The sequence below is a fragment of the Pinus tabuliformis genome, chromosome 9 (genome assembly GCF_031772625.1).
Source record: "Pinus tabuliformis cultivar Carrire ecotype Pingquan chromosome 9, CPIR1, whole genome shotgun sequence".
In the NCBI taxonomy this organism is placed as follows: domain Eukaryota; kingdom Viridiplantae; phylum Streptophyta; class Pinopsida; order Pinales; family Pinaceae; genus Pinus; species Pinus tabuliformis.
This window is the reverse complement of record NC_142307.1, coordinates 1,932,771,506-1,932,796,820: the sequence shown is the minus strand read 5'-3', so window position 1 is coordinate 1,932,796,820 and position 25,315 is coordinate 1,932,771,506. Positions and strand designations below refer to the sequence as shown.

The window sequence follows — 25,315 nt, the reverse complement described above, 5'->3', positions numbered from 1 at the left end:
TCTCTATGATACATTATCTAATTCCTCTAAATGTACAGTTAATAATACTCTAGATACATACTAAATAATACTTTCTAGATACATAATGAAATTAACTAAATTTTGAATGTTTTAAAATTTTAAAATTTTCATATTCACTTATTAAAAATGGAAGAAAACCAACCTCATTCCAATTATAATTTTATGAATAAATATTAAAATGTAAAAATATATCATAAATAATTAAATTATTATTATTACTATTATTATTAAAGGTTTAATGGCCAGTTTTACATATTAGCCCTCAATCAAATAAACATTATTCATCAATCAAATAGATTGAAAACGTAAAACATGTACCTGCTTTTCAAGATTCAGATAATTGTACTCAACTATGCTTTCCATCTGCATCCTATTTTACAAAAACTCAGGCCGCACACAGCGATAGGAATGTAAGCAATTAGTATATAATAAATTCTAATTAGAACAAGGGAAGCTGCGACGCAGCGAGTCCCTGCGTCAAGTTGAGCCTGCCTGAAAATTCGGAATAAACGTTTACCCAGTTGCTGGAACATCCGAAGTAGGAACAGCAGGTCTTACCATAGTCATTGTGTGAAAATACTCTTAGAGAACTCTTGCTTGGCATGTCCCACAATCTCACTGTCTTGTCCATCGATGATGAAAGTAAATACTGCCCACAACCATATTCAGGAGCTTAGCCACATGCTCAAAAAAAAAACTCTTGCTCAGGGACTAGCTTTCAATGTTTTCTTTCATCTAATCACACAAAAAAAAACAATGATAATTGTACCCATAAAAGTTTAATCAAATTTTGTGCTAGAAAATCATATGTACATCCACACAGTCATCTAAATGATTTAAGTAGGCCTAAATGACTCCATATTCCAGAGCCAATGTTTGGAGCCTGATGAAATTCCATTGGCTCAACCCCTTGTTTGCCATGGGATACAAGAAGACTTTAGAGGTTGATGACGTACCAAATGTTGCAGGCAAGGATACTGCTGAAGAGTCATATCGAGGACTTGAAACCAACTGGTGCTGCCAAAAGGTCGAGACAAATATACAGAACCCATCAATGCTAAAGGCCATTCTGTCATCTGTTTGGAAGGGAATGATAATCAATGCTTTGTTTGCAGCCATATTTAGCTGTGCAACATATATAGGTCCATATCTGATAAACTTGTTCGTAGAGTACTTGGGAGGAACAGAGCATTTTTCCTATGAAGGCTATGTGCTGGCCTCTGTTTTCTTTGGTGCAAAGACCAATGTCCCCAATAGTCATGTTAAACTGTACATTGCACCTTGCTAACAAACAAATGGGGATAATTGCACCAAAGATAATTTTCTCAAACTTCAGCTGCATAATCACTCGTGTACTGAATTCTCTGATACTTCTTTGACAGATGGAGTTTTGATAAGTTGGCTATAATTGCCCTTTTCTTTGAAGAGCTGAGCATGGTGATGTTTGCAATAAAGCCTGCCCTCAATTGCAATATAGTTCGAGGGACTGATAACACAACCACCATGCATACACTTGAAGCATGCCTTGTGGTATCCCACACCTTCCACAGAAACCTGCAATACAAAAGAGCATGTCCAACCAGACAGTTTATTAATCCTGAGTTGAGATTTTACAGTCAGAAACTCCTTTGTTGACCATTTGACAAAAAACCCATAACTATGAACATAATGAAGACATGCTGACGACTGAACCAAAAGTGTCTTTCTCTATGCTTCAAGCAGGAAATACTTTTGAGATTCAGTATCATCTTTACTTTAACTTAATACCAGGCAAGGTTGCCCAATCTAATCCTAAAGGTGGACAAGGTAACATTGAAAAATAATGACCTTTTCAATGGGATAAACTGTATTTCCACAAGCAAGGCATTTCTCTTGTGTGCCAGAAAACAAAGCAGAGACCCTGTTGGGTGTCTTAATCTGCACATACCAGAAGTTATTTATAAATGGAAACAGTTAATGCAGAGCAGGAAACAACCTTCTGAATTAAAGCAATCCGATTTTGAGACTACCTAAAAATCTGATTTTGTGACTATCTAGATTTACATCTAATCATAAAGATGCTCTTGCAGATTTCAATAACCAAATGTAGAACCCTTTACACTTGTAAGGGGACAGCCAAGCAAATGTTGTTGATAATAGGTTCTGCCCTCAAAATAAAATTGCAATTATAATGACGGGACCATAAAGCGATATTGTCTAAGAACAGAACAATAACATGATTATAAGTTATACATGTATATTTGAATAGAAATATGTACCAACTCTGAATGTCTTTTACAACATTCTTTATGCTGATAAAAACAGTACAGCATCTCCATGCCTGTCTACATAGTCACAACCTTGTAACTTCTCACTGTAAGCTGACAAGAGATGTATTATACTTTGATACCTACATGATCATAAGTTATTGCAGGTTAAGAGCTTGCCAAGAGATATAGAGTAATACTGTACCTCACCATCATTCAACTTCTCATTTTTCACAGCTTTGGGAGTTCCTACAAGAAGTTGAGGAAATATTAGATCAATGGCAAATTCTCTCATTAGGCTAGGCAGAGGACCCTCACTCCAGACATGAAATAAATAAATTTTAGCCAAATGCATTTAGGCAAATATAAACCTCTACTTACCTTCAAAACTTTTGTCAAGACTTCCAGTCCTCTTAAAGAGCTGATCGAAGTGAGGTTTGCAGTACAGCACCCCTTCAAAAGAAGAATAGTTGCTGAGCTGATAAACCACAAATGATGAGTTAGTATAATGATTGAGGGATATACTTAAGCACGTGGAAAGAAATTGAAAATACATATTTGCGGTCTCGTCATGAGGGAAAGAACCAATACCAAAGAAAGTAAAAAAAAGCTCAGCCAAACCATTTCAACTATTGTTTATGCTATGTTGCATCTGCAACTGATACAGCAATCGGAGCCCTGTAACTACCAATTGGCAGTGGCACATATAGCCATGAACTACCAGATCAAACCCACTACTGTATTTCCACAAGCAAGGCATTTCTCTTGTGTGCCAGAAAACAAAGCAGAGACCCTGTTGGGTGTTAATGCAGAGCAGGAAACAACCTTCTGAATTAAAGAAATCCGATTTTGAGACTACCTAAAAATCTGATTTTGTGACTATCTAGATTTACATCTAATCATAAAGATGCTCTTGCAGATTTCATTACTGCGCTTCACACTTTCAATAACCAAATGTAGAACCCTTTACACTTGTAAGGGGACAGCCAAGCAAATGTTGTTGATAATTCCTGTACTCATCAAACTGCAAGTAAATAGTTACAGTTAGATTAGACGTCAAAGATAATTTGCAAGGCAACTACATGATATTGGAAGTGATAGTTTGGCACAGACCTTGTCCTCTGACATTTCTGTGAAGCCAAATTTGCTTATCCAGATGGACTCAGCTTCCTCCGCAGTAGGCAACACCAGCTTTTCAACATTCAAGAATCCAAGCAGCCTCTCAATACATGAAAATAATGACTGAAAATAACCCTGTAGAAAATTATCCCTTGTCATTCATACTGCTTTCTTTCTGTCCGTTACAAATTCTAATTCTTTCTAGCCAATGATGGTTTGCTAACAAAATAATTATTCAAACAGAATTGTATCAATGAAGTCACAAAAATTCAAAAAATTCGGACAGCATAACTAATTTCAATCATAGACAAACAAGCATCCCAAAAATTTCTTGGCTAAGTGGAAAACAGTGCAATAAGGACAGACAGGCAATGGAGAAAGTGAACTACGCTAAAATAGCAGGATAAGCTTCATGTCAAAACAAGTAGTAATTTTTAAAATCTTCATTATATATAAACAGGCAAACATACTTACAGCAAAGATAGCAGGAGCCTCTGAAAGTAGTACCCTACTGTCAGGGTCCCCTGTTTTGGCATGAAGAAGCTCGCTTCTTCATCAGCTCAGTGCAGAATGAATTTTTGTACAATCATTGGAGCAGAACCATTCACCCTCTGGCAATTCCTGTTGCACATAAAAATCCCTATCAGGATTAACACAATAAAGTAACAAAAACGCTACTCTGTCAGATACCTAAACTGCTCAGAATTCTTAATTAAAAACCAATCCTTTGCATCAAAGAAATAAAACAGAAAGTATTTACAATGAAAATATCCTTAAATTGGTTAAAAGAGTAGCATTTCTCATATGGAGTTCAGACATAAGGATTTGACCTACTTTTAAATCTGCCATGCCCCGTTCTCTTAAACAGCCAACGTGGAACTCCTTCTCACACTGACCATGCAACATATGATAATTAAGCATTCACTACTCAAAACGAGTAAAACAAACAATATGCAACAGCATGAAACAGGAAAGTATCTGTACTTGGTCACAGAGCATAACAGTGCGATCCCCAAATGCCCGTTTATCGAAATCATGAAGCCTGAATCCACATCACAAACATGCACGAATAGTGTTAGCTCATATTTGTCTGTTCCAAAGGCACTATACAGTATAACTATAATGAGAATGAGCATCCTCATCTATTTTGAATATATGCTTATATTGTAATGGAATCTGAGACCAAGTTGCTTAAACATCTAACTTAGCAATTGTCTAGCCTTGAAGGTTGAACGCTACGGACCTGCTGGAGAGGCTGAGAGGAAAGAGGCTCATGTTCGTCGGAGACTCCATCAGTCGTAACCAGTGGGAATCCCTGCTTTGCGTTTTGAAAACTGTAGTGCCTGAAAACAGAAAGACCTTTGGAACGAGAGGTGCATCAACTGCATTCGTAGCTCAGGCAAGTTTTTTTAATAATGCACATATTTCAATTGTTTATTTTTTTATTTCTATGGTGATTGACTGTTTGATTTTGATATATTCTCGGAATCTGCAATAATATGAATAGAAATGGAATTATAACAGGAACACAAATGAAATTATAACAAAATCAAATTATGGCAAACTATTGCAGGATAATATGAATAGAAATGGAATTATAGCAGGAACACAAATGAAATTATAATTAAAAACCAAATTATGGCAAACTATTGCAGGATAATATGAATAGAAATGGAATTATAGCAGAAACACAAATGAAATTATAACAAGAACCAAATTATGGCAAACTATTGCAGGATAATATGAATAGAAATGGAATTAGAGCAGGAACACAAATTGAATTATAACAAAAACCAAATTATGGCAAACTATTGCAGGATTATAACTGTAGCGTGGAGTTCCATTGGGCAGCCTTCTTAGTTGAGCTAGGCAGCATTAACATTGGGAATGCAAGCAAAGAGATACTAAAGCTCGATGCAATTGAGAAACATGGGTCATACTGGAAAGATGTTGATATCCTCGTCTTCAATTCAGCACATTGGTGGGGACATGGGGAGCAATGGTCTAGAAATATAAAGACATAGTTACCATAATCTGATTCCTGCAGGGCCAGTTTTTTGGTTTTTCTTGCTCTTGATAGAGAGCAGTTCTATTTGATATTCCACTCTATTAGCATCTTTCGAGTAAATTCAAAGAAGAAATTGATAGAAATCCGTTGTAACATTGTTTCATTTCCATTTAATTTCATAGAATCACCGTTAAATATATTGAAAATAAATTGGGACATCGATAGACTCATTCACAAGCAAGTGACGGAAAAGTCAATCAAGAAGTTTTGAACCACTAGAAACGAGTTTGAATCTATTTAAGTACTGAATCGCTCCAATTAAGCTATCATCCTACTGCATTCATTTGCACGAGTATCTTCTTAATAAAGCGTTGATTGTCAAATTTGGGCAAGCAAAAACATTGAAAGAAACAACATATGCCGTACATTGAGAAAAGGGATAGATTATATCATATTCTATACAGATCCCATCTGATCAAAACAAGTCCTGCGAGATCATTCACAGTGTTCACGAGTTCCGCAATGATCACCAGGGAAATGCCCAAGAACCAGTCACACCATGATGCTAATAAAATTACAGCCTGCCTGGATTTCGGTTTGGTTCGCGCTAATGGAATGGAGGCACAGGTGTTGACACCCACATCTTTATTGCGGATTGTTCTACCATTCAAGAAACTACGAACATAACTCAAGAATCCCTATGACCAATTCAAACAATAAAGATTGGAAGAATTTAAAAACAAAATTGATTAAGATTATAAATCACATGCACAAGGTTTACCATTGGTTTAAGAGACGTCCAGATTTCAGTTCCCCCATTCTTTACATGCCCGATCTCGCTGGTGTTGATGAAGGATCCTGTGAGTACCCAGATTAAAATGATCGCAAAGGATAACTTGGTCACAGTAACCAAAAGTGAGGTTCGCAATTTGTTTAGGAAGCATAAGCAGAACAATAACATGATTATAAGTTATACATGTATATTTGAATAGAAATATGTACCAACTCTGAATGTCTTTTACAACATTCTTTATGCTGATAAAAACAGTACAGCATCTCCATGCCTGTCTACATAGTCACAACCTTGTAACTTCTCACTGTAAGCTGACAAGAGATGTATTATACTTTGATACCTACATGATCATAAGTTATTGCAGGTTAAGAGCTTGCCAAGAGATATAGAGTAATACTGTACCTCACCATCATTCAACTTCTCATTTTTCACAGCTTTGGGAGTTCCTACAAGAAGTTGAGGAAATATTAGATCAATGGCAAATTCTCTCATTAGGCTAGGCAGAGGACCCTCACTCCAGACATGAAATAAATAAATTTTAGCCAAATGCATTTAGGCAAACATAAACCTCTACTTACCTTCAAAACTTTTGTCAAGACTTCCAGTCCTCTTAAAGAGCTGATCGAAGTGAGGTTTGCAGTACAGCACCCCTTCAAAAGAAGAATAGTTGCTGAGCTGATAAACCACAAATGATGAGTTAGTATAATGATTGAGGGATATACTTGAGCACCTGGAAAGAAATTGAAAATACATATTTGCGGTCTCGTCGTGAGGGAAAGAACCAATACCAAAGAAAGTAAAAAAAAGCTCAGCCAAACCATTTCAACTATTGTTTATGCTATGTTGCATCTGCAACTGATACAGCAATCGGAGCCCTGTAACTACCAATTGGCAGTGGCACATATAGCCATGAACTACCAGATCAAAACCACTCCTACAGAGCTAAAGAAGAAATATTTTATGCTCGATGAAGACCATGGATTTAGATGAATTGCAAATTCCCTTGATCTTATGAGAGACGAGTAAACCAAAGATATCAGACAGAGTCCAGGCCATAGAGTTAACCCGTGGTTTGAGCAGCATTCAAATTTCATGTATACCCTAAAATGCATCCATATTTCTTCACATGGTGGTTTTAAATACACTACATCTGAACAATGTTCTCAGCACTGTTAAAGGCTAGCAAACCCTCTTCCTGCTTTATGTTCACCCCAGAATTGGAAAATACCTCAAAATGATCAATGGTTACCATGCTACTTTCTGAAAATACAAGCAATGGGGGATAATGACACCGCAGAGCATATGCTAGACCCAGAAAAAGACTGAACCCATGAGGACGGGCAAAGGCCACCACATGCGAATACGGTTTTAGGAGGCAGCTTATCTCCCAAAAAACATGGTCGAACCATTGAGGGCACCGGTTGGGATTCCAGATTTTTTTCAAAAATTAAAATGCTGAACATACATAATCTAAATCATACTAATCTTAATAACTTGCAAAGATTTAATCAGTTAGTTGCAGTTACATAAAGGGACAGATAGTTAATCCGCTTCGAAACACAAAGACCCATTACTGAAAATTAGAGAATTAGCGACACCCACCAACCAGATTATAGATGAAAATGCCATATCTAAACAAAGACCCAGAACCAAAGTTTGGTGCCAATTACCTTGATCTCTCGAAAAGGAATGAGACAGAGGCGAAGAGTGAATCAATGGGGTAGAACCCTGGTAAGCTCTCAACTGTACCAGCTCTCAACTAAGAAACGACAATGCAACATGAAATTTCAAATTTAAATAAAAATAAGAAAACCAATCGATGTCAATAAAAATAAAAATGAAAGTCGAAACTTTTATCCACCTTGTGGGCCCTACGTGACGGCCATGTGCCTAACACCTCTCTCCCTAGCATACACATGCAAGCTCTACAGCAGGCCACCTAAGGTTGCATCAGGTTAACAGCTGTGATCAGGGAAATTGAAACCTGAAACCCGAGCAACAAGATTAAAACTATTGTAACCTCTGTAATCAGGCTAACATCTGTGATCAGGGATATTGAAACCTGAAACGCGAGCAGTTGTAAAAGCCCTCACAGGTTCGGGCCTCTGTAGCTGACGTGAGGCAGAACAGTGATGAAAAGGAAGGGAATTGTGGCTCCTATGTCAGCAGATCCTGAGCAAAGAAGGAGCTAAAGGATAAGCAAACGAAGACTGCATCTGTGATCAGGGATATTGAAACCTGAAACGCGAGCAGTTGTAAAAGCCCTCACAGGTTCGGGCCTCTGTAGCTGACGTGAGGCAGAACAGTGAAGAAAAGGAAGGGAATTGTGGCTCCTATGTCAGCAGATCCTGAGCAAAGAAGGAGCTAAAGGATAAGCAAACGAAGACTGATCAAATGCGGTAAGAAAGAAAGCTCTAATCACTTCATTCACAGGCCCTTCACTTCCAGGTACAGGGGGAATAATAAAAAAAGAAATCTAAGAAGCTTTCCGAGTAGGGGGATTTGGGCTCGAGGAAGGAAGAAAGGAGAAACCTTATTCTTGTTTCTGCTGTTCCCGACGCCCCTCTCTTCCAATAGTTATTGTACCTGCCACGCTTCTTCTTCTCATGGTTCTCGATCGATAACGCCATGCTTTTGGTCTTGGTCTGGTTTCCGCCACGCGTCTTTGGAAGAAGAAAATACAAAAAATAACAAGTTTCCGTCTAGAATGCAGAAAATGAAGGCCAATGTGACAGCAAATTCTATCCATCCAGGCATTGTAAGGACCAGAATTACTAGAGACCGCGACGGACTTCTCACAGGTAACAGTAGTATGTTTAAATGTTTATTCCTTGTAAAAAAATTGTAAATTTGAGCGGTTATGGAAAACGTAGCTCAAGATTAAGGTTACCTCGAGTCTCAACGCAAGCTCTTTTGTGTGTAGAATATTTGCCAGTTTAGATTGAGCATATGCGCGCTTTCGGAGCTGTCTGATGCAGCGACTTCTGGTTCTGCTCGTCCCAGTCCTGCTACTGATAAACAGGAATACAGCTGCGCTGCATCATCGACCTGTAACACATGCAAAGACAGAAAAGGAAGCAGATCAAGCAAAAGCAAGGAAGCAGAAGAACCACCGGTTGCAAGGAAGCAGAAGAACCACCGGTTTCTTGTGCAACGTTAGAAGCAGATACTTCATTGCAGTCTGCAAAGTATTTTCCTGATATGGCTTTCAAATTCGGATGAACTGCAACATAGCAGGTTGTAGATGCCGCCTGTTACAGATATTGATTTATGTAGCACAAACGAGAGACGCAGTAGATTTCACAGTACTGGATGGGCTTCATAGCTGTGGCCACGGACGAAGATGAACAGAACAGTTTCAATATGAACAGAACAGTTTCAATATTAGTTTGCCACCTGTATCCCATGCATAACCATGGCACTTGTTTTATTTTTTGTATATCTACCTGTATCCCATGCATAACCATGGCACTTGTTTTATTTTTTGTATATCTATGAGATCACGAATTAATGTTAACATTAAAACAAATTAATGTTAACATTAAAACAACCCGTTGACGGTTAGCCGGAATGCAGCAGGCGTGTAAAATGAATTTAAGCTATGGTCGGGCCTCTTCCGCCTCGTCGGGCCTCTTCCGCCTCGGGAAGAGGCCAAATAAGATGGCAAAAGTTAAGTTAGAAACAAAACTTTGGTTATCCGGCACAGCGCGTTAATCCAGCGTTTGAAAACTTTGTAATAACCAGCGTATAACAGAGATGGCAGGGGTGAAGTAATGCTAAGTAGGGGTCATCTCGATTACTATAGTCCCTGCCGGATGCCAGATGGCAGGGACTAATAAGCCTCCCTGCCGGATGCCAGATGGCAGGGACTAATAAGCCTCTCAGTTCAATGAAATTTAATCACTTAACTATTTGAAACACTCTATCAATTTGTCTAATAAATTGAAGATAGGTTCCCGGCGTTATAGGATCTTCACAAAGAGAAGCGAGGTGAAGCAGTAAACAGTATGGAGTACGAAGCAAGAGAAAGATTTCTAAATCCTCCACATGGAGGAGTAATCAATGACCTCCAATAAAAAATACAGCAGTTACAACAACTCTATTGGCTTAAGTTTGATGGAATAAATGGTTATTAGTTTTTGAAAGGCAGGATTGTAGTAATTTATTTGATTATGGATTATTATTAGTTTAGTATCCAAAAATAATTTTAATTTTTAATATTATTTAATAAAATGTTTATTTTTTGAACATTTAATTGTATAATAATTTAAAGTTTTATTGTAGTGTTTGCACAATATAATGGCAAGTGGATAATTAGAATATTTTTGCAATGTTTTTTTAGACATTTATGTATTGATTTTTCAATATTAAACTTCATAAATCCACTTAAAATTAAAATCTTTGAAAATAACTTATCCCACCCTAATTTAACCAAGTATTTGGTAGGAACAATATATAAATAAATATACTTCCTATGAATTACTACCCACCATTATTTATGTGTTCCTTAACACTTTAACACCCCCTTGTTTCTAAGTAAGAGATTAATTTTTTCACTTCATATATCAATTTACAATTTTTCTAAAACCATAATTTCGACTTGAGTGGCATGGACTATGGTTCCCTACAACACTTATTAATTATTACTATAGAAGTGTTTATTTTAGAATACAAAAATTTAACTTAATTATTAATATCTATTAGGTGGATGAAAGGAATTTAATCATATTAGTGGCCTATAATATTATAACAAAACCCATTTATAATTTGGACTTGTATATTCCCATAATGAGTCATTATAATAGTTATCAATGTTTTGGAATTTAATTATATATAAATTTTGAATTGTCCAACATTTAAAATGGACTCACTACCCATAATCATAATAATAATAACAGTAATATAACTTAATTTATTTTTACAATTTTAACAAAAATAAAATATACCATAAAATAAATGTTTAAATATTTATCAATATTTAATCATTTCATTTATATATTTTTTATAATTAAATTAATATTAATTTATTATTCATAAAATTAATATAATTGATTGTAAATTAAAAATATCTAAAGCAATAAATAAAGAACACAGATATATCTTTACACGTAGTAATTGCTATTAATCTTCTATTTAATATTGTATAACAGGTTTTTTACATATAAAGAGCCGATAAATGTTTATAAAAAATTATAATTAAAAAGAAGATTGAATTCACATTTATAGAAGTTAACATAAAACAAGTATTTAATGCACTGATCAGAAAAGAGGTTTATACGTTGTTGGAAATTTAATTGGAATGATTTATCCTAAATGGTACATGACAAAGTGTCACTTTATTTGGAAATTTAATTGGACTTACTTATGGTAAATGGTAGTTTACACGTTTTCAGCATCACGTGTTTTGTTTTTGAAAAATAATAATAATGGTCTCTATTATATGCGTTTAGTTTTTAAAAATAGTAATAATTATTAGTATCACATGTGTTTAGAGATGAAATTTGATAGACAAATTGTTTGTTACACAGTGATTTACTTGTCAAATACAGTTTAAAAAATTATAAAACTGTCAAAATTTTCAATTGAAATTATAAAAATAGATCAAAATAGTGAAAAACATTAAATTTGATGGACGAGTCTTTTTTGAAATTCCAACCTTGCATGCGTTTAGTCTTTTAGAAATAATAACAATTATTGAGAAAGAAATTATAAATAAAATAATAATTTTGATGATGATGATGATGATGGTGGTAGTTAACGTCCACTGAGACCAAACTTTGGTCTATCGGACCTAAAGAAACGAATTGTTTAGTTTGATTTAAGATTTTATTCCTATGCTCAAAAAGATTGGAGAGAAGCCTCCCGAGCTCACTATAATTTTGACATCGTAAAAGGCCAGGAAGGTCAGTATTGCAACAAAGATTTTGAAACTGACATCTAATTTGGTTGTAACGCGGGGCACTATAAGAGGAAGTGATTTTCATCCTCGATGTTCGTATTCTCACAGAGATGGCAGAACCTTTCCATCCATGGTGTTTTAGGAACTATCCAACGATCCGTTTCACTATGGAGCTCATGAGAGTTCGTTGTAATCTTGGCTATATTAATTTTCTTCTTTGAGCTAGTTAAATAGAGAGATACTTTTGATCTTCTAGGGTGGGGTTGATGACCTTATAATATCTTAATTTTCTTTTAGCTGCTAAATCTTTCTCACACCACATTTTTCTTTGAACTTAGAAATTGTAACAATATTTTTAATGTTATTAATGTTTTTCAATGCAACATTCTCGTTGATCTCCCAATGGTTTAAACAGGCCCTGGTGTCTTTATACCAACCTCGTTTGAGCCTTAGGTGGTTTTGGTTGTAATTTAAAGCTAGCTTAGGAAGTCTATGGTCTCCTATGTTATTGAGTTTGTGCTTGTACAACAGAAGCCTAGTCATAGCTAGGCTCTTGATAGGGGAAAGACCCACTTCTATAAGGAGAATAGGATAGGGTGTGTTGCTTTTAATTTTTAGGTTATACATTATAAAACGCTTTTGGATTTGCTCAATCTTTCTCCAGGATTCTCTAGAGATGCTACAACCCCAAACCTCTCTCCATATAAGAGAACCAGAGTGACTAAAGTTTCAAAGATGAACATCTTTCTATCCCACATTATTTACGAGGTTTTCCGTTTTACAATTATTTTCAAGACCAAAATAAGCTTTCCATCCCTCATTAATCCTTGTCTCAATGCTATAGTTCCAGTTGAGCTTGTGATGAATATCAATTCCTAGGTACTTGTAGGAAGACACTTCCTCCAAGTTACTATTGTCATACATAAAATTAGTGTAAGTGTCCTTCTTGGATTTGATAATCATAACTTTTGTTTTGTCAGCGTTAACAATCATACCCATGGTAGAACATAAATCCTTAAGAAGTCTTAGTTTCTTATCAAGATCATATGGGCACCTTGCGAGAAGAACAATATCATCAGCATAGAGAAGAAGGATGATGACTATCCCAACTAAGATAATGCCAACACATCCTGCTTCCTCTAAACAACCTTCTAGCTTGTCGATTTAAATGCCAAATAGGGTAGGGGAGAGGGAGAAACCTTGTTTAACTCCAATATTACACTTAATATCTTTTGACCATCCCTCATTGCTTTTTAACTTGGCAATTACATTATCGTATAACCTTATAGCGGCAGCTCTCAACTCAAAAGGAACCTTTAGCTCTTCTAATATGTTCCAAAGGTTGTTTCTAGGAACTGTATCGAAAGCCTTTTTAAAGCCCACAAAGCAACAAAAGAGATTGGATTTATCATTGCGACATTCCTCCACAATTATCCTAAGTGTAACGAGGTGGTCTGTTGTTGAGTGCTGCTTTCTAAAACCTGCTTGGCCTTTAGCCCACTTACCTTAACTTTCAAGCCATATGCTCAACTTCCTTTCCAAAATAATACCGTATAACTTGGCTAGGAGAGGGCTGATCATAATTGTCCGATAATTAGAGGGGTTATTTGTATCCCCACTTTTAAAAATAGGGATATTGAGGCTTTGAATCCATGGTTTAGGAAACCCTTGCTTGACCGCTGGATTGAAAAGCTTGTGAATGTGGGGGATGAGGATAGGACCTCCAATTTTTAAGATTTCCGCCTGGTAACCTTCAATATCCTTAGCTTTTCCATTAGCCAAGCAATTAACTCCAAAATCAATGTCTTCTAATGAGAAAACTTCTTTCGTTGTGAGGAGGGTTTCAAAGTTATCCATGACATTTGGAGATTCATAAAGCTTTTTAAGATGGGAATTCCAGTCGTGTAAAGCAATTTTATTATTATCTTTAGTTTTCCTAGTTAGAATCTGCCTCTAGAATTTCTTAGGAGCTACCTTAGAGAGGTGTAAGAGATTGTCTTGTCTTTTACGAATATACTGCCTTTTTTTCCTTTTAGTTAAGGCTTTGTATATTTTTATCTTGCCAATTTTAAGAGATTCATAAACAACTTCCTTAATTGCTCTCCTCGCACTTTTACAATCTTTGTCATACCATGGGTTGGTTTTGCTATTTATTTTATTACTTGAAACTTCAATTGAGAACTTGTTAATAGAATATGAGAGGGTTGTAGTAAAATTATGATAGATATCTTCTATGTTGTCCATACTAGATAAAGGAAGCAAATTAGTTTTTAATTAATTTAGAAAGAGATCTTTTTTATTTCTATCAAAGATTAACTTCTTTTGGCTATAAGGATTATCTTCTATGGGATCTCTATGCATGAAAAAATTGAGAGTTATAAGTAAAGGCCTATGACCAGAGTAAAGCTCATGGTCATTTAAGATGTCAAAATTTGTTATTTCGTTGTATAGAGGGAGATCAAAGATAACGTAGTCTACCACGCTGCTACGAAGCCGATGGATGCAAGTCATCTGGCTAGAATTGGGCCACTTCTTTAGACCGTTGCAAATTATGAGATCTTGAGCACTACAGAGCTTGACTAGCTCCGACCTAAACAAATTATCCCCAAGGTCTTGAGAGCTCCTTTTGTACCGGCTAGCTAGAGGAAGGTCTTCGTCTAACCAAAGAAGATTAGGGTTGGAATGATTGCTTAGAAGAATATCCTGGTTTCTTGAAGTTCGAGCATTTAAGTCACCCATTAAAAGGATATTTCCTTCATTATTTAGGCTAGAAATATCATTCTCTAAACCATTGTAAGGACTATTTTAATCTAGATTCTTTTTCTTATAGAAGTTAGAATTGATGGGGGGAAATAACAGATTGCTATGTAGGTCTTTTATCATAAATGTCAATAATTTCTATCCCAATATATTGGTTATAAGGGTTGTTTTTATAAATCCTAGCATGGGGAGAGATGTTCTTCTTAATGTAACAAGCTATACCCCCAATGCCTCTACGGGAGGATCACTTATTCTAGGTAGACCATAACGAAAAGCCATCTATGTTAGGGACCTTAGATTCTTTGTGCTCCCAAGTTTCAACAAGCAAAATAATATCAACATCATTCAAGATCCAACTTAGCTTGGGGCCTTTGTTCCATGGAAAGCCCCAATAGTTTCAAGAAAAAATCCGGAGCATGTTGAATTTCTATTTATTATTATCTTTTTGGTTTCTATCTCGAATAATGGCTTTTCTATTTCTGATTATTGCCCATTTTCCTTCCTTCCTAGGTTCCTTTACCTTTTGAAGCTCCTTTCTCAATTCTGCTTGATCTTCTGGAATGAGATCTTCATTTATAAATATTCCAATTCCTTTTAGACATGAGGTTTTACTAATTATGTCATACTTATGGTCAGTAGAGCTTACATTTTTTTGGATCAACCTTCCTTTATTCTCAGTTAGTTTCCCCAACCTTGTTTCTTTTGTGAGACACATTGTTTCAATTTGTAATCTGTTATGTAATTCTGTCTGCGCTATGGCTAAAGTATCCTCGTCTACCGCCTCTTTCAAACCGAAGATTATAAGGTTCAAGGCCCTTTATTATGCTCATGGTCTAATTCTATCAATTTCTTCATTTCATCTTTAATTGGTTTGATATCTAATTTACCTGCCACACTATTTAGGGTGAGGCGGCTATTAACTTTTTCTTCTAACTCTTTAATCATGTCCTTCATTTTAAGACTCTCTAAAGTATCAACATCTCCTTGCTGGGATGTTTGGTTCATATCTTTGTTTTGTTTTTCTATAATTTGCAACCTAGTCTGCATTGCCTCCATCTTATTCTCCAATAGTTCTATTTTATTTTCTATTTGTTTTTGGATCTTGTCTTCAAGAGATGTGAATTTATTTTCCAGCACGGCTGCTAACTCTGTTTGTAGCTTGACTTGTCTTTCTTCTCTACATTTCTCTAAAGACTCTATATACTCATAGAAGCTTTGTAGAGTAACTGTAATAGGTCTACCTTTGGTAATCTTTGGTAATTGTGGTGAATTATTCATACTTGAAAATATATGAGAAGAATGTATTAGAAAGATATAAGGAATGTGTGCACCTGATAACAGCAAGCCAGACCGCAGACGCACGTGCCTCATATTTTTTTTTCTATTACCGTAGAGAGATCGTGAATTATTACCGCAGAGAGATCGTAAATTATGACCACAGAGATCCTAAATTATTACTAAAAAAATATCATAAATTATAAAAATAATATTTTTTACACTAAATTATATAAAGAAAATAAAATTCTAATCTTCTAAACTATTAATTTTCCTTTCATTTTTTTAATATTATTAAATTCAATTTTTATTTTATATACAACTATATCTTATTGTAAGTATATCTTAATCTTCTAAAACAATTTTAATTTTATATACAACTATATCTCATTGTAAGTATATCTTAATCTTCTAAACTATTAATTTTCCTTTATTTTTTTAATATTATTAAATTCAATTTTAATTTTATATACAACAATATCTTATTGTAAGTATATCTTATTCTAAGTATCAGGGATCCATCTTAACTTTACTAAAAATAATTTAATTCGTCTCACCTCATGTGACACTATAGCATTAATGTTTTCTGAAGTTATATAATAGAAGGTTAAAGAAGAAATTGCTTTTTAAAATTTATGGCAATATTTATTACTTAAAATTGGATTAGATATATTTGTTACCAATTCATTGCATTAGAAATAGGAAATACTTTATATGTTAAGTTGGTGATGATATGTGAATAAGATATGGACAATTCAGTACAATTTTATTATAATAAAGAAAATGGATGGTAATATATTTATTTTTTATTTAAAATAAATATTTTATTTATTAAAAACTATAATTTTGAGTGACTGAATATTTTTATAGTGATTCATATTGTTATAGATTTCCGAAAGAGCACTGTGTGATATAAGTGATTCGTGGTTCTTGATGATGGATGGAGTTATTCAACAAGATTTGAACAACTGATATATTGTAAGAAGGGTCTCAAAAATGTAGCCATTCAACATCAATCCAAAGCTTGATAGACTAAGAATTTTATTTTTCCAATAAAGACAAGAAATCTAGTTGAGAAAAAGGATTTACATGATAAAGAGTTAAAAAAATGAAAATGAAAAATAATATTATATATTTAAATTTTTAGAGAAATCTAAAGAACTTAAACTATTTTGTGATAGAGTGTGTTTCTTGAAACACTTTAGGGTGAAAAGGTCATCAATTCCAAATCGATGTGAGTTGTGATTCCTAAGTAATTTTAATAATTCTAATTTTAATGATAATTAAGAAAATTAGTTACTAAAATGTTTATCTTTCTGGAGAAAAATATTAAAATATAAATTATGAATATTGTTAAATTTAATATAGGTAATTATCGAAAGAATTAATTTTAAAATATAAAATAAATAATATTTTTTTTAACATTATCAAATTTAATATTGATTTTTTTTACTATTAGGAATATTAGGAATATATATGTTTTGAGGGACCATTTAGTCTCAACAACTCTTGTCTTGAAGCCACATCAAAACTCATTATGCCACTTGTGGGAATTGAATTTATGTGGGGAAGATCATAGTCCTTCCTTCCAACCACATGAGATAAACCCAATTAACTTAATATTGATAACTAAAAAATGATTAAATAAATTTAAAAGTTTAATAATTTATATAAAATTATTTAAAAATAGATTATATTTTATATTATATGGTAGGTAATTTTAATAACAGAAGTAGCTTTGAGAGAAATTATTACTCTCATATAATTAAAACATAGAACAATGAAATTTAATTAACATTTGAAACATATTATAATATATAGAAAGACATTGACACAAATCAACTCTAAAAACCAGAGCTAGATAATTTATTTGTGTTAAACCTATACTTTTTCTAGAACTAATTTGTTGAGCTTCTAATTACTTCAACTTCTCAATTACTAGCAACACCACCCTTTAATCAAGAAATGAATATTCTAAAACATACAACATGTTTCTATAAATTTCAAAATTAGCCTTTTCAACAAACTTAGTAAATAAATCAGCCACATTTTCAACTGTACTAGAATATGCCAAGTCAATTTCTTTTGATTGTATCTTTTATCAAAATGATATTGTGTTAATTTTTATTGTTGGTGCAAATGTATATTCATAATCTATACCTTCTTCTTGTGAATAATGTTTTGCAACCAATCTTTCCTTATATTTGTTTATGTTACCGTCAACTTTAAATTTTAACTTGTATAACCTCTTCAATCCAATACAGACTTTATTTACAAGAAACTCTATTAATTCCCATGTTTCATATTTCATAATGGAATTATACTCTTCTTCCATAACTTTCATCCATTCTTTATTATGCTTAGCTTGTTTAGAATTGAAAGGTTCTACTATTTGAGTCATTAAAGCATACTCCTTATACCTTCAAAATTTCTAAGTATGTCGTGTTGGCCTTTTTGGTGCTACACTGCTCTAGGGAGTTTCTTCATCTCTCCTTCTTCTTTGTGAAGTATCTCCATCTTTTCTTCTTGATATACTCTGAGTACTTGAAGTATCCATGCTACTTGATTCTTCATCTTGAACATGTTTACGAACTTCTTCTTTGACATCTTCATCATTTTCTTAAGGTAGATACCACACACCATGACTTTTTTCTTTTCTTCTTTCATATGCAAATTCATGAAATAAAACATCTCTTCTTACATTATGAGTGATGGTTTCAAACATTTTATAAGATTTATAATATGTACAATAACCAACAAAAATATATTTGATTTCTTTGGAATCCAATTTACTTCTATTATCTTTCGGAATGTGTGAAAATCTAGTAATTTTTTCTTCCTCTCTTATCACTCTGAGCTTTGAATTGGCATTGTAGCGTTCCATCAAGGTTTACATTTTGAATTTCCAATTCATGTAATTTTCCTCTTCTATCTTTGCTGACACATTTAGATAACATTCCACCAACGAATTAGCCATTTTACTCACACTTAAAAAATTCCCACAATTTTAAATTCTAAATTACCTTCTATTTTGCAAGCTTCACTCTACAATTTCCTGTTGCTCAATCCGCGCAATAACTCCACTTCGTCAACCATAATTTTGGTGGTTACAACTCCTCACAATGGACTCCTTCACACCCTCAGTAGCATTCATCACAAACTCCTCATGATCATGTTGGAAGGACATTGTTATTGTTATTCTCACTAAAATACGAGATGTGACACATAAAACCAATGCACCATGTTTATCCTTTGTAGAGCCATGCCACAACATAAATGAACACTTTGATGTCTCAAATTTTAAGGCTTTATGGGTTTCTTCTACTTCAATTTCTTCCACCAATTCATGATGAGAAATGTGACTTTCAAGGTTTTCAAACATATAGAACCGACCAAAATACATCTAATGCTTTGACATGTCACACATTCTCACACAACATTCACATGTACCGTGTATAAAGAAGAACTTGATTTTAGTATCCACTATAGCAGATCAGGGTTTAAAAGTTTAATTATGACTTTGTGAGTGTTGCCAAGGAACTATGCAAGTGTTGTGTTGGCACTGTGCAAGTGTGTTAGGTGAACTATTAAGTGAATGTGTGGAATTGAAGCTAAGTGTAAGTTTGTGCTATAAATCACTTCCAACTATTGAGACGACCCTTACACCGTGTGTAATCACCATAGAAAGAAGTGTATTTTGCGTGTTAATAACATTAATATAATAAAATTAACATTAATGTCAACAACAATAACAATGATAACAATAATAGTGCATAATAATTTGATATTGTAATGCGACAAATAAAATTGATGTTGCAAGGTAATAGACGTTTCCCTACGGTTGAGAACGGACGAATGAGCTCTGCAACTAGGGTTCTGGCGACTTTCTGAGACGGCGCAGACAGGCACGATTCAGCATTCACCGAGGGTCTGACTTCCTGGTTTCGACAGAGTACCACAGGCATAACAAAAGAGCACATGGATCCCCCCCAGGGGGTGGGCCTCAAAGCCCTCCCCCTTGTCCAATATCGCGCCGCTAGGGAAAACGGGGTCTTTAGTCTTTGGGTCGATCCATGAAGAAGCGAATAACAGTGAGATACTGCAGCAAAATAAGCCCAATGCATCTGCCAGTCAGTCAGACAAGAGAAGTGAAACACCAGAAAGAAAAGACAAGCTAGAGGAAATGCCCAAGGTCACCTCGAAAACCTGCAAACCAATAGGAGCTGAAAGACCCAAGATAGAACTGCCCAGTCAGTCCTAATCAAACCTTGTCCCAAATACTTATATAAATATGAATAAATGAAAGCAATATAACCTTACACTAAAAAAATTATTTAAATCCTAAATCAATCCTTGTCCCAAATACTTCGGTGAAAGATTCCTTTCTTAGTCTCGTTGCCATGACTTTCACTTTTAGATGAGCTCGCCCTTCTGTTAGAATGCCTTGAAAAGTGAACTCTCTTTGGTTCCAAGGTGCTAGAAGGGTATCCACAACCAAGAAACACAGTCAACACCAATGCCCTATTGGATTGGTTTTCTCCCCAGACAGTTTTCATGCTTGGTGTCACCATTTCTGATTCATTTGCCTTAGCGTTTGAGCTTGCCAAACGTTTTGGGTTTGTTGGGTCTTTTAGTTTTCAATGAGTTAACTGATTCCTGTTCTTGGGCAGTGAGATTTGAGGAAATTCAGTAGGTGGGAACTAAACGTTCCCCAGAATGGATATACAGAATGGAAGAATTCAGCTTCTGCTCTTCGTGGTAGGCCTCACAATTTTTAGTATGACAGGCATGTATTTTGCATGTATCTTTTGAGAAAAAAAATAGTACCAACAGTTCTTTCATTATTTCATATCTGTTTCACTTCTTGAAGCATGCCCACTTCTTGGTCTGATCATATGCTTTTATTTCCCTTGCACAGCCTTTGAGTTTAACCAATATGATTATGATTAGACCATTTTCTTAATCTAGATTAGGCACTTTTCTGCCATTCTGAACATTTTTAAATGGACAGTATAAAAAATGGACTCTGGACTCTATGGTACAGATGTCATTAAGCACAAGCTCAAGTTATTAAGATTGGGCTTTAAAATTTAAGGCCCAGTCTCTATGAAAGGTTCTCTTGAAGTGGAGAGGAGGATTCTCCACATGAAAGCAAATGATCCAAAATCAAATTGCAGTAGAACCCAATGTGACTATGTATAAGTGGTCCTCTCAGTGAATCCTCTAAAGCTCCAAGCTAGGTAAATTACACAACCTAACGCTAATGGAAGTAGGAAGACCTGTAACTTACCCATGAAAATGAAGCCTTCTTTGGAATCGTATCAGTTAAAGGTTGAAAATTTTGGAAGAGACCAAATGTTATTTTTTTTTTCTCTTATTATTTTAATTTGATTTGGTAAAACTTAGTGCGCTCGCCTAATTTCATGTTTATTAGGTAACCTGAACATGTAGCTTGAAAGGTCCACAGCAGTTGCTCAGAAAATTTTGGCCTTCTCTATAGAGGTGTCAATAGGTGTCAATTTTGCAGGATGGTTAAAAGCCGCAGGAATCTAGTTATTTTTTTCAAAAATTTGATACTTGAATTATGTTTTTGATGGTAGAAATAGATTCAGCACCATAATAAAACCTGGTGTGGCACCCAAAATCTTGCCGCTTAACCGCCTTTAACCAAGATTACCAAAATTTTCCAAAAATTCCTGCTAGATCTTTGCCCAAATTTCCATTGTTTTCCAAGCAAAATTAACTTATCAGCTTGCAAATATGCTCTCCGCAGTATCAGAAATCCGTGGCACTCATCACTGGATAACGTGGAACTGAGCAGAGATTGTTCTCATTTTCATAAAAAAAAAAAAAATCTTTTTATTCCAATGGAGAATTTGCTATCAACTAGTTGACGCACCCCTGGATTATGGCGTCGACATTTACTCCAAATTCCCTGGTTTGGAATATGACCAACTCTGTTCTTTATTCATTGGACAGTACTGTTTATTGCTTTTCAAATTCCTTGAGGGAAATGCTGTTCAAATTATTGCATGCAGTATTGAAAATGTTGAAACAACTCCCTGGTGGAATATTTGAACATAGCACATAAATTGTAATAACAATAATCAAGAACAAGCTATTCAGATAAGCTTTTAGAATCTAACCAAAGTGGATGCAAGCATTTGGTTCAATTCCTTGTTAAGTTTCAAGTCTAATTCTGTTATGTTTTATATAAAAATTTGTTGGAATTATATAAAAATTTGTTAGAATTATAAGTTTGAGTTGTTAGTGTATATCATTCAAATACAAATTAGACTAAACTGTAAAAATCACAATTTTATAAAAAAAATTGTAACCTGAACCATTAAACTATGCAACTATGCCAGCTCTCATAAAATATTTATGGTTCTGTTATGTTTCAACTGATTTTCTATTAATTATGTTAAATTACATGTAATTCTATATGTAGCATTACCATCTTTATTTAATTGCACAAGTTGGGTCCTCTTACAACCTAAGGTGGGAAAGATCTCTCTGTGCAAATGAGTGGGTGATGATAATAACTAAAATAAATGAAAGAAGTGGGACAGGTTTCTCTGTGCAAATGAGTAAGTGATGTTAATAAATAAAATAAGCCAAAATATCCTGTTAAACAAAGTTGGGTGGGTCATTTTTCTCCTTCCTTGACTCTGTTTTGTAGAGACAAAAACTTTACTGCTGTTTGTCAGGCATGTTGGATCAAATATCGACATAAAATAAGATTGTTGTGGTTTTTACAATGCAAAATTGCAGACGATTAAACCATTTATTGATTTCCATGACCTCAGTGCTACATTCTGATTTAACTAATGTGCTTAAAAGTCCCAAAATTCATAGATTTATACATAGAAAGTCATGCTTTCATAAAGATGAATGTACAAAAACTGGAACAGATACAAACCAACCTCATTTGTTATCCATTAGCAGACATACATCATGGCATCTTGATCTATCATAGAATGGCTCTAGTATATAGAGCAACTGGACATTCCTAAATAGTGATCCATTAAGGAGTGAAAGGATTACCTGCTACCATCATGTACTAGAAAAATCTACTAGTATTGGACCAAGTCATGACCAACTATTATGCACTTCTCACATATCCAATGGATATATTGAGATACATGTTAGTAGATACCAAATATCAAAGCTAATTCTAGACAACCATATATTGCTTGTTTCTATGTAGATAATGCCCATTGGAATCGTTTAAATGTATAGGATTTTTAGGTCAATGCTTCCTTCACAGTCTTCAAAAAGTCTCTGAACTTAGTTTTCACTTGTGTATGTGTGTTTTGATATCATGTGTGATGTTTCAGAAATCTCATAGTTTTGTTGATTGCTTGAAACAATATGCATGAAGTATTGTACTCCATCCTCATATCCTTTGAGGTCAACACTCTTGGTGTGTAATCACCATGACCCACTTTTCAACAAACTGCAGATTACACAATGCATTAAGAAACCATGGTAGTTCCTCTCTGAGTGTCTGTAGATGGACATTCCAAATCAGATCTGAATGTGGATGACACGTTATACTGGTCATTTCTCTAGATGGTCTCATTGTTTTTTTTTCTTTTAAGTTGAAAGGTGCTCATAAGTTGGATTTTTATGCAATGGGACTGTGGCCTTGAATGGCAGCCTATAGTTGAGGAAATTTCAGAATTGCATGCTTCCCAGAACAGTATAGAAGAGGACCCTGGTCCTCCTAAAGACAATGAGGCTGTGATTGAAGAAAAGATCTGCAATCTTATGATGGAAGATGAAGAAAATAGCCCAGAATTGAAAGGTGAGCAGAGTCGTGAGTCTGAAAATGATCAAGAAGCCATTATAAATCAAGAAATGGGCACATCCAGCCCCCTGGAAATTGCGGAAGCAGCCATGGATAATACCAATTTTTGAAGATGTGTCAAAGCCTAGAATTGAAGGTAATAAATCAGCTATTGAAGATGGAAAAACTAGCAGCCCAAAAGAGACAGTTTCCAGCACTCATATGGAGATTTGTAGGCTCAAGTTTGAAGATGAAGCAATAACTTTTATGAGGAGTGCCTGGATTTGGAAAAGGGTGAACTTTCACCTGCAATCACCATCATGGACACAGGCAGGACATATCCAAGCAACCTGTAACAATTTCCAGTGTGCCAACAGCTATCATCTCAGCCCAAAAGACATCAGGTGGCCCAGATTTATTGTCCAGATCACAGTTGAATATAGATGAGACATCTTTTGTTGCTGCCCCTGAATCTAAAGGTGACAAAGAAGCAGCCAGCCAAGAAAATATTGTTTCCAACACTCTGTCTGGGGATGATGAAATCAGTATGTGAAAAGATATTCCTTGCCCTGTATTTAAAGGCAATGAAGCAGCTTTCAATGAAAACATTTCTAGCCTTAGGAAGTTTTCCAGATACAATTGAAGCAAATGCCCCATGCATCGGAGGATTTTCCAGAATTAGAACAGGACACTCTAATCCAGGACGTTTACTCATGCAGGAAGGGGACACTTCTCTGGGTTAAATTTAGGGTTTAGAGTTTTTCTTCTAAACTTTGAAGCTTTATTTTGTAAAACCCTTGCCTTCTTCATCTATACGAGAAGACAGAATGGATGATCATCATTCGTCATTTTTATAGTTTGCCAGTGATTAGAAAGTGTGGTATGTAATTTTCTGTTTTGCAGTTAACAGACAGAGTGTGGTTGAGTGCTGCAGGCTCTTAGCTCATCATTCAGTGTTTTCAGTTATCTTGCATTCTTACGTGCAAATTTGATAGGTTAAACAGTTTTAACCTACCTAAGGTTTGTAAGAGTGCAGATCTGCTTACCGGGAATTGAACATTCAACAACAATTCCTGCATTGACAGTGGAGTTTCAAATTACAAAATACTCTCTGGTGAAGATGCATATCAGATTCAAATTAAAACTTGACGCAACATTTCGTCATATGATTCATGTTGCATTTCTTCATGGCAGAAGCATAAGACATTGTTAAAGGAGAAATAAATCAACTGCACAACTCTATAAAAGGACTGACTCACAAACAATGGCCATCTTTGATATATGCTCCATTAACTATTTTGCCCCTCTGCCATGGGTTTGTTTCAGTACGCTCGGGATTTACGCCATATGCTAAGAGCATAGGAATAAGTTTTGATACAACTGAGGACAACAGTGAAACCTC

General features: G+C 34.8%; 1 protein-coding gene and 1 long non-coding RNA gene across 3 annotated transcripts; both read right to left on the bottom strand.

Moving 5' to 3' along the window:
- Nucleotides 1–534: 534 nt before the first annotated feature.
- LOC149156693 (uncharacterized) lies at nucleotides 535–1,140 on the bottom strand. 2 transcript variants are annotated; one of them, XR_016262319.1, is made up of 2 exons: nucleotides 978–1,140; nucleotides 535–670 (listed from the first exon to the last, which is right to left on the bottom strand). It is a non-coding gene; the product is annotated as an uncharacterized LOC149156693 (long non-coding RNA). The 2 variants fall into 2 exon arrangements; XR_016262320.1 differs by lacking the exon at nucleotides 535–670 and adding an exon at nucleotides 707–756.
- A 128-nt stretch (nucleotides 1,141–1,268) lies between these two features.
- On the bottom strand, nucleotides 1,269–20,086 carry LOC149156692 (uncharacterized). The gene is made up of 9 exons (XM_089444840.1): nucleotides 19,961–20,086; nucleotides 9,327–9,438; nucleotides 9,078–9,226; nucleotides 6,766–6,862; nucleotides 6,590–6,633; nucleotides 2,649–2,745; nucleotides 2,473–2,516; nucleotides 1,849–1,938; nucleotides 1,269–1,575 (listed from the first exon to the last, which is right to left on the bottom strand). Exons 1-9 carry the CDS (start codon nucleotides 20,084–20,086, stop codon nucleotides 1,366–1,368), a joined length of 969 nt encoding a protein of 322 aa, XP_089300966.1. The 3' UTR covers nucleotides 1,269–1,365.
- Between the last annotated feature and the right edge of the window lie 5,229 nt (nucleotides 20,087–25,315).

Coding starts and splice junctions, on each gene's coding strand:
- LOC149156692 (XM_089444840.1), bottom strand. CDS start 20,086: ATGCCTGTGGTACTCTGTCGAAACCAGGAAGTCAGACCCTCGGTGAAT. Junction 1,939..2,472: donor AGAAGTTGAATGATGGTGAG/GTACAGTATTAC, acceptor TGGTATGTGCAG/ATTAAGACACCCAACAGGGT. Junction 1,576..1,848: donor CAGTTTATCCCATTGAAAAG/GTCATTATTTTT, acceptor TTTGTATTGCAG/GTTTCTGTGGAAGGTGTGGG.